This window comes from Mauremys mutica, chromosome 6, assembly GCF_020497125.1.
Source record: "Mauremys mutica isolate MM-2020 ecotype Southern chromosome 6, ASM2049712v1, whole genome shotgun sequence".
Lineage (NCBI taxonomy): Eukaryota > Metazoa > Chordata > Testudines > Geoemydidae > Mauremys > Mauremys mutica.
The window spans coordinates 22003770-22017415 of NC_059077.1; the positions used below are offsets into that span (position 1 = coordinate 22003770).

Consider the following 13646-nt stretch of genomic DNA (forward strand, 5'->3'; position numbering starts at 1 on the left):
GGTTGAAGTCAGTAAGACTGCCTCAATGACAAATGTGGAGCTGGTGACCTAGCACACTGCAATACCACATGAGTGGTACCGGTAAGTAACAGATTTTGGCTCAGTGGAGACCAGGAGGTCTTTAGAGTATCTAAACTCCTGCAATACTGATGGTATATTGGTGGAAATTTGATGTTTTCCTTTGGAGGCCAGTTTCGGTATTGATGGTACAGACAACCCTGATATGAGAAAGATCAGGGCCAAATGCCACTGGTACTGCTGCAATACATGATGATGGTATAGATACTGAAAGGATAACTGAGTCTGACGACACAGCTACTAGCCTAGGTTCGGTTATCTATAGTTGAAGAGGTCCTCAGTACTGAATCCTGTTGCAAGGGACCCTTTGGGACCTGAGGTCTCCAGGACCTTCTTGCAGATGGAGATCAACATTTCATAGTAGAACAGGTGCTCCTACTCTTTTTAGTGGTGGTCAAAGGCTTCGATAATACAGCTCTCTAACCTGAAGGTATGTCACAGAAGCTCCCTCTCCTGAAGCTTTCGGTGAGACATTCCCAGAGGCTGAGGATGACACTTGCATACTTGAATCTCCAGAGATGCTCAGTGAGTGTTGTCTTGAGATAGATGAAGCACTAGTGGTACTGGAAGCTCTGTGTACAGGGAGGTCCTTGTTACATGGGTCAGAAGCTGATCTTAATGCTTGCTCCACCATTAAAAGTCTAAATTTGACCTTTCTGGTCTTTTGAGATCTGGCCTTGAAAGATGAGCAAATCTTGCACTTATTAGGGCTGTGATTATCTCCCAAAGAAAGGCGCACCAAGGATGCCCATCACTTATTGAGATTGGCTCCCAGCCAGAAACATACCTCTTAAAACCCAGGGATGCTGAAATACATCAGAATAATCAATGGTGGAAGGGTGCATGCACCCCTGAAATGGAGCACATATAGGGACACTACTCAAAGAAGGTAAATATTGCTAAGTAGTTAAACTGAATAATATTGATAATATATTGCGTAACAATGATTATTCCACTGGATAGTCAAATGCTGAGTTTATGTATTATTTGTGTGTTTGCAAACCAGATTTAGGTGTTTTTTGTAAATGCATGCATATAAAAAAGGATTTAGTAGATTAAACAGTTTAATGCAAAAGCATTCTACAAGCTTGTTAAAAATAAAAAACTCAAAATTGTCTGATTTTTAACTTCTCTTAATTCTACACAAGCCAGTAATTTTTGTCAAGTTAAAATAATCCATAGATAATGGATAGGAAAAACAAAACTGCAAATCCACTCTTTACTACAAAAATCAAAAATCATGGTCACAGTTTCATGTTTAATGGGGAATCACTTCAAGTATACAATATTTCAAACATCCAGAAACTGGTTAAGAGGTATAAGTCAGTGAAACAAAAATGCAGGAAATCCAAAACTTATCTTTGACCTTTTCATCCTAAAGAATAGGGTCACATGACTAAACTGACAGCATCTCTCATTTGGATAGGAAACTTTTGTAGGGAATTAAAATGGCCAAATGAACAGCAACTGAAATATAAGACATGAAGCAACTTCCAAAATAATAAACGGCAATGACTGATTGGACACCATGGCAGCAAAACTTCTTCCTTTTTAAAGGTAGAGGATCTTGGGCAACTACATACTGCTGAACTGAGTGCCAAGGTAGCAACAAGGACGTTGGTGCAATCCTCTTTTGTTAAAAATAATTTTTGAGCACATGCTAGTTACTCTATTTCCCATATGAAACTATTTTTAAGGAATCTTTTTCTGTACTGGGAAAGCTTTCCATTATTTTGTTTGCTGACCACTAATATCTTTGTATTAATTTTTTTAAGTTGCAGTGTTTGATGCTCACAGGATACTGTATATTTAAACTTACACAAGATCCCACTCCTATATTAATATTGTATTTACATTCCACAGGCCCACTGTGTTAAAATGTTTTTGGAATTTCTCCAGTATATTTTGAAGGACAAGCAAAATAATTAATCACTTAAAAGGTCAAAGATAAGTTCGACCTGATGAATTGGAACAAAAGGCTTTGAAGTAATTTTAAATCAAGAAAACCAGTGTTCTTTGCAATATCTGACATTTTCCTACAGTCATTTGTAAAATAGTTATAGGAATGTTATCATAGTCAATATTAAACCCATGTATTTTTTCAGGTCTTCAGCTAAGCATAGTGCACACCAAACAGAAAGAGCAGAACTTCAGTTTCCAGTGTATAATGAACGTTAAAGTCATTTAATAAACTTTAGTTTTTATTTGCGTATTTCACTGTTGCGTATCCCACTGTAGTGCTGTGACAACAAATCACATCTGGAGCATACATCAACAGTATGATGTAATTTTACTTACACCACTGCTATAATATTTAGCTTTTTGAAGAAGACATAAGCATACACTATGGCCACATCAAATAATTTTCTGGGTTTTTTTCTTTGATAACCTTCACTGTGTCAACAATACTTTATCCACTTTAGTTTTAGTTTTCAAGTTACTGAAAAAAAAATCACAGAAAAATAGCTATACAGGAATAGCTACTAGGAGTTACCTCACAGGCACTGATATGGCAAACATCTATTTTAAGGGCTAATGAAATGGCATTAGTATCACATTGACAAAGCTGTTTGAAAACTGCCGCCAACTTTGTCCCAATGGGAAAATGCCCTCTTTTATTAGCATCTTAAGAAAAAAAAATTCAGAAAGTTATTTTTTTTTGGCCTTGCTATGTCACAAAGTCAGTCATACAAAGACCTATGCATTAAACCTAAAATGATAGTTTTAAAAGCCCTTCTATTAAAACAAAAATGTCATGCATTTTTGATCAATTATGTAGCTGTTTTAAAACTGTTGCAAGACCATACTGTATATATTAGCTTTTATACTGCTAATGCACAACTAACAGCAAACTTGATTAGATTAACACAAATCTGTCTTAATTACACCATTATATCACACTAAAGAGACAAAATGCCACAAGATTGGCAGAAACATTTAATTCTGAGCACTCAAACGGCAGGATAATTGTGTGTTGTAACCCTTCACATTTAGGAAAAAAACCAAAATCCTGCAGTCTCACTTTACAAAAAAAAGTTCTGCTGTAAAATATTAAGTGGGAGGGAAACTATATACCATCTATAACACAGAGTAACTTATACAACTAGTGTCAAAGGCAAACAAAACTTCTAAATAAAATATCAAAATATTCATAGCTACTGAAGCACAAATGCTGCATTAAATACAGTCAGGATTTAAGACAATGCACTAGTGACTAGTTAATAAAAAGGACAAAAAATAGGGAAATTACTACAGTTAGTAACCTATGTCTAAATAAAAAAAATAATGGGGAAAAAAATAAGCTAATATTTTTTTAAATCAGAGCACAATTTCCATTTGTGGTATCTTTACATCCATAATTTGTCTGATACTGCACATCCATTAAAAGTTTACAACTTCACAGAAGAGTTAAGTCCTCTTTCTGCAAAATTGATCTTCCATCTGTTTTTTGGATGTTTTAAAACAGACATTATTATGAATAAAAAAGAGTCAGGCAACAAATGGACTCCTATTATCACTTCCTGTCTTAACACTGATGACAGACATTTTTAAAAGTTATCGTAATCCTTTTTGTCTTTTTTCCCCTCTGCTTCAAACCCATCGACCCCATCACTGCTTCTTCTCCTTTTACGATTGTTATGAATGTTGAAACGTTGGTTCATCTGTGGCAATGGATCCATTCCTAGAACTTTGTGTATTTGACGGAATGCAAGGAGTCTCAGTGCAAACTGGTAACAGAGGGGGGAGGGGGGAAAACAAAACAAAAACCTTTTATCAGAAACAAATGTTAAACCTAAATATGACAGTGGAGGCAGTTAACATTTTTCATAAACCACATTTAAAAAAATAAATCAAAGTTTATGCAAATGTATCTACAGTAATCCTTTTCAATCCAATATAGTTTTAAGTTTAAACAGATACAGTCATTTAGACTGACAAGAGACAGACAAGCGTGAACATCCTTGCAAGTACAAAAGGCTGGAACTGCAGTAATCCTTTTCCTAATCTTGGCAGTAGCAACAGCTAATCTTAAATCCACATCTTAGTTTATGACAAAGTATCCTTTGTGCCATAAAGCTGACTTAAAGCTGCACCAAACGTACAGTTGGAATACTTCCCCCACAAGGGGATCCCTGTCGGGCATAAAGCCATCATAAAGGCTATCCTTATTTAGGAGCTAGTCTGATCCCCAGCGTAAGTGCCCTCAGGATTACGGAACAGCAAGGCATGTTTATTGCCTGTTTCTAATAGGTGCACTGAGCATTATGTGAGAACACTTATATGCTCAGTTTAAGGGCTGAGTACTCATCTGTGCATTTACTCAAACTTTTGTTACATGACTCAATTCCCCCCCCCAAGTTTTACTATTGAAGGAGAAAGATCTTCAATATTTCAGCATACCACCACAACCACCACCCTTGGTTATTTTATTAGAAAGTTCATTACCTGTGCACTCGAAGTAATATCCTCTCGTTGCTGGTCTGTCATTAAAGCAAGTGTATCATAAGGATCTTTTTCACAAGGATCCAAAAGGCCAGGACCACCTATAACAATACGGCTAGTTACCATTACTAGAGTCCACATATACGGATTATATATAGTAACTAAAATATACATTTTAGCTGAACTTATAAATGCCCTTGGCGAAATCTAAAATTTGTATCAAACAAGTGCAACCTGCCTTTAAGGATTATTCCTGAAGATATACACTCAAAAACTCTCCTCAATGCATCCCCAGGGCTTTGTGGTCCAGAAGCACTGCTGATCGCTTTCTCTACTAGTAACTCCATAGCCTAAAATCAAGAATAGAAAAAAAAAGACTATTTTACTAGGCTGCTTTAGAAAAAGAAACCGTCACAATTCAACTCAGATCTTCTGGTATACGCAGCTTAATAAGAAATTACACAAAGAATATTGTGTCCAGTTGAAATGTAAAAAAAAGTTAGACTACCAGATTTTTAGACAGCTGAATAGTGATACAAAATTAGCCTAAGAGTAATAACCCTATATTTAGGTTGTCTAACACTTCCCACTAAAAGATTCTTATGACCTTTTTTGAGATGCTCTAACACCTCCATTGTTTGCAGTTGGCCTTTGAAATTCAGCAGGGAGAACATCCTAGGGTTAGAAAAGTACCTTTTCTTTGACCCATGCAATTCTGTTCAGGCTTAGCTGAGATATAAATGAAACAAGAAAAAAAATCACAATTTCCCTTCTGTCACATCTGTTAGCAGCATGCCAAAACAGTCCCCTGAACACAAACATTCTAATCCAAGTCTGGCCCACATCATTGCCAAAGCAGCATCAGTAATACAGACTTCACTGGGAATCCCAGGAGTGGACACACTCTTCAGAGAAATTCGGTAGGGAATTGGATGGGGGTGGAGAGAGCACAATCTGGGCCTGGTTCCCCCTTCCCTTTACTGTATTGAGACAGGAAGCTGAGAGAAGAGAAACGGAGAACAAGCATGTGCGCACTGGGCCAGACTTCTCTTGATCAACCCCTTCCATCCTGAGGGATAATTTCCTAAGCTCAAATAGTTAGTCCTGTGGCTCAAGCTGTGTGGAACAACTGAAGGTTTAGCAATCAAACCCTACACCAGGTGATGCAGGATAGTGGGGATGATACAGCTGCAGATAAAATAATTTACCTTTTTCTTTTAAAAGACTAGGAAATCCCCCCTCCCCTCCCAAAAAAAGAAACCCATTAAAAGATGATTATTTATTTTACTAAAAAGTGACAAAGAGTCCTGTGGCACCTTATAGACTAACAGACGTATTGGAGCATAAGCTTTCATGGGTGAATATTCCCCTTTGTATTCACCCACGAAAGCTTATGCTCCAATATGTCTGTTAGTCTATAAGGTGCCACAGGACTCTGTCACTTTTTACAGATCCAGACTAACATGGCTACCCTTCTGTTATTTTACTAAGTTGATCATTAGAATATAAGGCATTTGGGTTGCCTGTGCAGCCGTAATTCTGCAGCTTTGCTTACATTCCTTCTGATAGTATGTGATCAGATAATTAAAGACTGTTTTCCAGAGAATCCCAGCTTCATTCAGTGCACAAGATGCACAGCAAGCAGGGAATGAATCATAGTCAAGTAATGAATTAGTCTGTAAGATCCCTGCTTAATTTGTTCTAACAGTTGGATAGTGTATAGAAATCAAGACAGGGGACTGTAAGAAGAGAAAGGATGATCTTGTGGTTAAGGCAGGTGAATGACATACAGGAGAATTCAATTCTATCCCAGCTTCTGCCACAGTCTTTCAATATAATGCTGAACAAATTACTTAAACCAACATTTTGCTGCTAATTGAGTATTCCTCATTCCTGCTCTGCTCAACTTCAGATACCTGGGGCCTGATATGCAGATATGCGGAGCACTCACAGCTACAACAGAAGTCAATGGGAGCTGTGAATATTCAGCAGCTCTAGCAATAAGACAGTATGGTCTGAAAGAATGAGGACAGGGTTGGGAATCAGGAGTGTGTGTTCAAATCCTAGGTTTGCCACTGATTCACTATGTGGCCTCAGGCAAATCTTTGTGTCTCAGTTTCCCTATCTGTAAAATGGATGCTTCCCATCTTGCAGTATAGAAAAATTCATTAATGTTTGTGAGGCACTCACATACTAAGGTGATGAGTGCCCTAGAAAAGACTATGATGAAATAAATAATTCTGAATTCATTGGAGGCTTTGGATGGTACCTGGTAAATAGGGGAGGGAGGGCCACTAACTGAATGGGGAGTACAAAAATATCAAACCGCTGCCTCATTCTCTGAGCACTGTCCATCCTATGAACCAAATCAGGTAGGGATAATGAGGAAAAAAAACAAACAGTGTATGATCATTCAATAAATAATGCATCATAATGCAATGGGGTAGAATTTGCAATACATAAGTAACCTAAATTCTGGCATTTCCTAATTTTTGAAAAAAAAGAATGAGGAGTACTTGTGGCACCTTAGAGACTAATGAATTTATTTGGGCATAAGCTTTTGTGGGCTAAAACCCACTTCATTGGATGCATGCAGTGGAAAATACAGTAGGAAGATATATATATACACACACATACACAGAACATGAAAAAATGGGTGTGGCCATACCAACTCTAACCCAGCAGGAGGGAAAAAAAACTTTTGTAGTGATAATCAGGATGGCCCATTTCAAACAGTTGATAAGAAGGTGTGAGTAACAGTAGGGGGAAAATTAGAATGGGGAAATAGTTTTTACTTTGTGTAATGACCCATCCACTCCCAGTCTTTATTCAAGCCTAATTTAATGGTGTCCAGTTTGCAGATTAATTCAGTTCTGCAGTTTCTCGTTGGAGTCTGTTTTTAAATTTTTTTTGGTTGAAGAATTGCAACTTTTAGGTCTGTAATTGAGTGACCAGAGAGGCTGAAGTGTTCTCCGACTGGTTTTTGAACGTTATAATTATTAACACCTGATTTGTGTCCATTTATTCTGGGCGAGTGTGTGGTTGCTGGTGAGTATTTGCTTCAGGTTGGGGGGCTGTCTGTAAGCGATCCCTCACTCTCACAGATCTTGGGAGACAGGCCAGTCCTTGCTTACAGACAGCCCCCCAACCTGAAGCAAATACTCACCAGCAACCACACACCAAACACACTAACCCAGGAACCTATCCTTGCAACAAAGCCTGTTGCCAACTCTGTCCACATATCTATTCAAGGGACACCATCATAGGACCTAATCACATCAGTCTACCCTCAGAGGCTCGTTCACCTGCACATCTACCAATGTGATATATGCTATCATGTGAAAGCAATGCCCCTCTGCCATGTACATTTGCATAGAGACTGTCTGGTTTGGCCAAAGAATATATATCTCTTCCTACTGTATTTTCCAGTGCATGCATCCGATGAAGTGGGTTTTAGCCCACGAAAGCTTATGCCCAAATAAATTTGTTAGTCTCTAAGGTGCCACAAGTACTCCTCGTTCTTTTTGCTGATACAGACTAACACGGCTACCACTCTGAAACCTAATTTTTGAGTGTTTGATGTTTTGCAACCTAAAATGTTTCGATGTAGTATTTTTTTCCTGTATGCAATGCATTATATAACTTCTTCTGTAGAAAGAGAAGTTTTATCTAAATTCCTCGGGGCCACCAGAAAGTGTGTATTAATGAAGAACGAAGTAGTAAACTTCCTCCTCCCTCTGGCTCTCCACCCCATATTAAATAGTTAAAGCCTCACTTATTTTCCTAGAAGAGGGAGTTCGAACCATAAATAATGAAACTCTAAATACTTTTTCTTTCTGCAGAAATTTGTAACTTTATGTTGAGGACTAAAGAAACTATGAAGCTGATTCTATGCTTGCTCCCACATCACACACAGGGCCAACACAAGTGGCACACGCAAGTTCCAATGTAAGGAGTGGGTTTCTGGAGCACAGTCATAGTACATCACTATGATGACACTTCAGCCCAGAGGGCAGCCCGAGGAAAACAGTCTTAAGTCAGAGCAGCCTCCAAGGCTCTCAACTTCTACTGGGGACTGTATCAGCCTCTCAGCAGTCTGGAATGCTGGTAGTTTACAGAGGGCATCTTTGCCCTCTCTCCCCCTTGAGCTATGCTTTGGGTGCTGGCTCTTTCAAGAGATGCAGCACAGAATCTGGTGCTATGTTTAGTCTGCTCAAATATTATTTTAAAGCCAAATAAGCCTTAATAAAAACATTTAACTCTTATACATTATTTTCAGTTAAGCAGAAGTGACTTGGTAAATTCTTTTATAGCCCTCCTCCTATCTTAGAACTCACTTCTTGTCCAAACAGAAACTAACAATAAAGTGGTTTGGACCATTGCCAACACTCTCCCTGTCAAAGACGGATCATCATATATCAGTACTCTGGTACCATATCTGGCAGCAGCAACAGATATTAAGGAGAATGGTAACAGAAGGGGTCCTTAGCAAGTAACTTTTACTCACAGTTTGCTCTGCAATGGTTATCCAGATACATTTGACAAACTATTTCAAACAAGTCTCAGGAAAGAAAGGCCAAGCAATTCAAAGTAAACTGAGATGAAAAATAATCATTCCTAACTTCTATACAAACTCTTAGAAGAAGAGAAAAAAGAAGTACTGAATTCTTTGGTGATATTTTTGTTCTGTAGGAGAAAATAAATTCTTTGGTAAAGATCTAACTTCAGAAATCATAGGATACCAGAAGTCTGGGTTCTTTTTAAAGATTTAAAAGAAATTGTCTGCTGAGGGAATAAAATAAACCAAAAAACTGATTCTTGATATATGGCTTTATTTAAAAAAAAAAAAAAGGTTGCACCATCATTTTCTGACACTGAACTTGTAGCAACATGCTGCTGTCTTAAAGTGCGTGCAAAAGAGGATTACTCACCCAGCTTGGGAAGTCAGACCAAGTTGGTACTCTCTGACAGAGGTCACGAAGAATACGTATGATAATCACACAGGACTGCAGACCATTAGCTCTAGCCTTGAGAGCAATACAAAATCAAGTTAATAAATCCCAGCACCTACAGAAAACAGGCCACAGGTTGAAAAGCTAAAACACCACTGTTCAATGGAAGCTCAGATATAGAATAGAAACAAGTCACTCTAAAACTGTGTTCATGAGCTGCCATTTACAGCAGTATTTTGTGCCAGGGTTAGTAAACTTAAGGTGGTAGAAGTCAAAGTGCACAGGTTATACAAGAGTAATATTTCTTGATCCCCTGTACACTTTGACCATATTCATCTGTAACAATACATATATCTTTCTATATTAGAAATAAAAAGAATAAAGATCTAAAAAGTATGTACAGAGACTGAAAGGTCAAGGGAATCTGTTTGGTTTCTTTGTTGTGCCTTTGCCAGAGTGCAAAGTCACTAAACCAAACAGTTATTTCTCACCTTTCATTCCCTACACTTAATGCACTTCAAGAAATAGGAAAAAAAGTCTTAAATCTAAACACAAAGCTTTAAACACATATTCCATTATTTAAAGCAAAGTTACTCTGCAGCCTTATGGAATATATTACAAATACACACAGCATATGATCACCCAAAGCGAGTCAAGCTTTCAACATCGCCTTCTCAATGATCAGAAAAAGAGTTTATGTCAGATCAGCAATAACTGCATAAAGCAGTTCTTCCATACTGAGCTTTCTATGATAACATTTTTCTGTTCATTTAATTTAAAGTATTATTACCATGGGCAACCTTGAGTGTTTTCACAGTTAAACATTTATATTGCAACTGAACTAATCTCTCATAAGGCTACAAGAAGAAAGTAAAATGATGTTCCGAACCTGGAACCACTTAGCGTGGCGTAGAGCAGCCAGAGCGTCAAGGCATTTTTGCCTGTCCAAGACGTCCGGTGGGTCTTTCACCATACCCGAGGTTACATCTAAAATGGATTGAATTGGCAAAATGCAGTGAGGAATGGGTGTTTGACCAGGTGAGCAAGACACTTCCTTAAAGTAGCTTCAATGTCACACATGCCATTTAGAGTTTAAACCCCATCCAACATATCAATAAAATCCCTTTAATTGGGATTAGTATATAACCCAGTATAAAGATCAAGAGCATAATACAATTTAGCCCTCAATCTAATTTTAATGGACTGCAGATTATGCAGTAGTCTGCAGTTATTCATACAAACTAACTTGTCAAAACAGATTTCCCCTAAAATTAAATATTGAAGGAAGGATGGTTGGACACAGTGCACCAGCACAGAGAACACAGACAGAAGGAACACAAAAATCCACTTTAATGGAGTAGAATTTACAACAAACTGAGTTTGCTGAACTTAAATGGTCTCATGTTACTCTGGAACTACTCCTAATAAAAAGGGGCAAGTATAACAAATAAGTTCTGGAAGCACACAGAATCTGGTGATATCATCATTAAAATTTAAATTATAGTGCAAATTATTTTGCTTTAATATGACTGAAAGAATGTGAAATACTCTGTAGAATGCCAATCAGTTTAATTACTTTCTACTATAATTTCTCTAATTTCTATAGCTTTTGCATCTCCACGGTGTGCATATGCACACTGTCCAATTTCATCTAAGAAATATTAAACAGCTGAAAAAGGCATATCTTGGTTAAGTCTAAGCAGGAGAAAGAAGAAAGAAGAGTAGTAGAAGCAATATCAGAATGTTTGGAAGATAAACAACAATAGATCTTGTACATTTAAGTGTTCAAGAAACGGGGTTTTGACCAAGTTATGTTGAACATGACTACCTAATAAGTGACCAAAAGGTACAATAAGCTTTTCAAATTGGTTGTCCCAACAAAACAGGCAACACCGAATGATTACAAAAGGTAGCTTCTAACTGGCTAACGGTGTACCAATGGTGTAACTCAATGATTAGTTTTGTAACATCCTTAGCTTATTATATATGAAAATGGCCTTCACAATGAGTAACAAAATATGTTGATATGGCAGAGGATGACTAATTAAACAACATTCCATTTGGCTCATTCAGAAGAGTGGCAATATACTAAAAATAGTCTGGTGTTGGAAAATGTGACATGAGCAAGTTAGAGCACCAAACAAAAAAAGTGATATTCACTATAACACTCATGAAGCATACTGACTTGAAAAAGATTTAAGGGAAAACTGTAAGGCAGCTGCCAACATATAAATGAAGGAAAAAAGTCAACAGGCTATTAGGATGCACCCACAGTTAAAATGCATATAAATCAAAAAGGATACTTTTACTCTCCAATATAATTACTAAAAAATTAATCTAGAATACTGTTTGGATTTGGTCTCCTTTTCATTGGAAAACATATTTTGCTCTGTACCAGGTGAAATATAAGAAGCCACAATGATTCCACATTAAGAATTTTTGTTGGGGAAAATTTAGATACTCAATTTTGAGTATATTTGTGAGACTGTATTTGATAAAGTGAAATGAGGAGCCATTCACACTGATGAAGGGTTCGAAGAGTAAGTGAAGACATTAAAAGTAAAATTATTTCAGTCAAGAATAGTAAACCTACAGACAAAAGTTGTCAAGTAAGGCAATCTAAGAAAGGAGCATAACATGAGTATTAGAGACAATGAATACATTTAGAGAAAAACCCATTGTAGAAAACCAAGGGGAGGTTAAGAAATTAACACAAACTTAGGGGTCAAGTGGCCTACGTGTATCAATTATCTAAATTCTTATAACACGAATGTGCAAATAGGTGACACTGTGCAATCTTTCAGCATAATAATATACTATATAACTTGAAACTGCAATGACTCAGTTTCTAGCACTGAAACACTTTGGAAAATAATTCTATTATGAAATATTTACATTTTAATGCACAGTAGACAATCTTACTTTATGCTGGAAACATGGATCTGAAATATGCCATGTGCCATTAATAATGGAGACTGCATGAATAACCTTGAAACTTAAAGCTATTGTGAAAGTCAGAAGATGCCAAGGCACCTATTGCAACTGAGAATAAATTTTGGCTGAAAATATATTCAAGAAACTCTTGTAAAATGTCATTGTGGATTTTTGCACCTGTTTTACGTTTCAAGTGGATTAACCCCTTAAAGACTGTAGTAATTAGACTTCTAGCCTGCCACCCTGTTAACCTAAAACAAAAGCTATGTTAATTTACAAAAACAAGTACAAATTATTACCCTATGTAACTGTATTCTATAAATAACCTAAACATAAGGGGTTAATCTTTGGTTAGAAGACATGCTGTGTCCACACTATTTCCTCATTAAAAGTTAACAGGTATGTCAATTTCAGTAAATTCCACTATGTGAAATACGTGTTACCCAGTCAACTATTTCAAAACTAGTGTGAACACTGCTTAATTCTAGAAGAGACAAAAGACAAAAAGAAAAAAACACAAAGTAACAGTAAATGCTAGGACTATGCAACCAAAGCCTATCCTTTGTGCAGTATGGCAGGTGTGACACTGAGCTTTAGAAAACCTTGGTCAAAAATCCTTCCGATGTCTTGGCAGCAACCCCTGACAGGATTCAACTCCCTCTGCTAGAAGGCTTTGGACCGGGACTGATAAACTAAGGGTTAAAAACAAACAAACAAAAAAAACAAACCACACACACATATATAATATACTTTGTTTGCTGAGAGAAAGATTCTACAGCCAGGGTTAGAGCATTTTGAACTTATCAGATTCAAAGTCAATTCAGAGAAATGCCGGATAACTGTCAAATGCACAATAATGTATGGCACAATTGCCGTGCGGTTAACAGTTTTATTTTTAAAAATAATTCTTTTTTATCCTTTTGTCATTTAATGGGATTATTATTACACACTAAATATGATTTTACTTCACATGCAAGTCACAGTCTCATCTTTAATCAAACTGTTTCCTCCGGCAAAGCCTTCGTTATCACCTAAACTAGCTCCCACAAAGCCAGCAAAAGACTTAAACCATTTTAAGACACAGAGCATTAGGAGCTGCAGTAAGAGAAAAAACACACACAGTTATTCTGCAGCAAATAAGCAGCAATATTCATAAGACGACCTGGTTTACTGCAATAATCTGTAGTTTAATATTCTGCATTTTCTTCTAGTTGCACATGTGGACTTTTCCGCACATCC

At 37.0% G+C, this 13646-nt stretch overlaps 1 protein-coding gene across 3 annotated transcripts in view; it reads right to left on the reverse strand.

Moving 5' to 3' along the window:
- Nucleotides 1-1283: 1283 nt before the first annotated feature.
- ZFR (zinc finger RNA binding protein) overlaps nucleotides 1284-13646 on the reverse strand; it is a 53984-nt gene continuing 41621 nt past the window's right edge. For 2 of the 3 annotated variants that reach the window (XM_045020876.1, XM_045020875.1), the window contains exons 16-20: nucleotides 10363-10460; nucleotides 9453-9548; nucleotides 4760-4871; nucleotides 4525-4622; nucleotides 1284-3806 (exon numbers count right to left, since the gene is read on the reverse strand). In XM_045020876.1, coding sequence (XP_044876811.1) covers nucleotides 3627-3806; nucleotides 4525-4622; nucleotides 4760-4871; nucleotides 9453-9548; nucleotides 10363-10460 — 584 coding nt within the window. In that variant the 3' untranslated portion in view covers nucleotides 1284-3626. Of the gene's footprint in view, nucleotides 3807-4524; nucleotides 4623-4759; nucleotides 4872-9452; nucleotides 9549-10362; nucleotides 10461-13646 lie in introns of those variants that run through there. The other variant, XR_006580374.1, reaches the window with a different exon arrangement.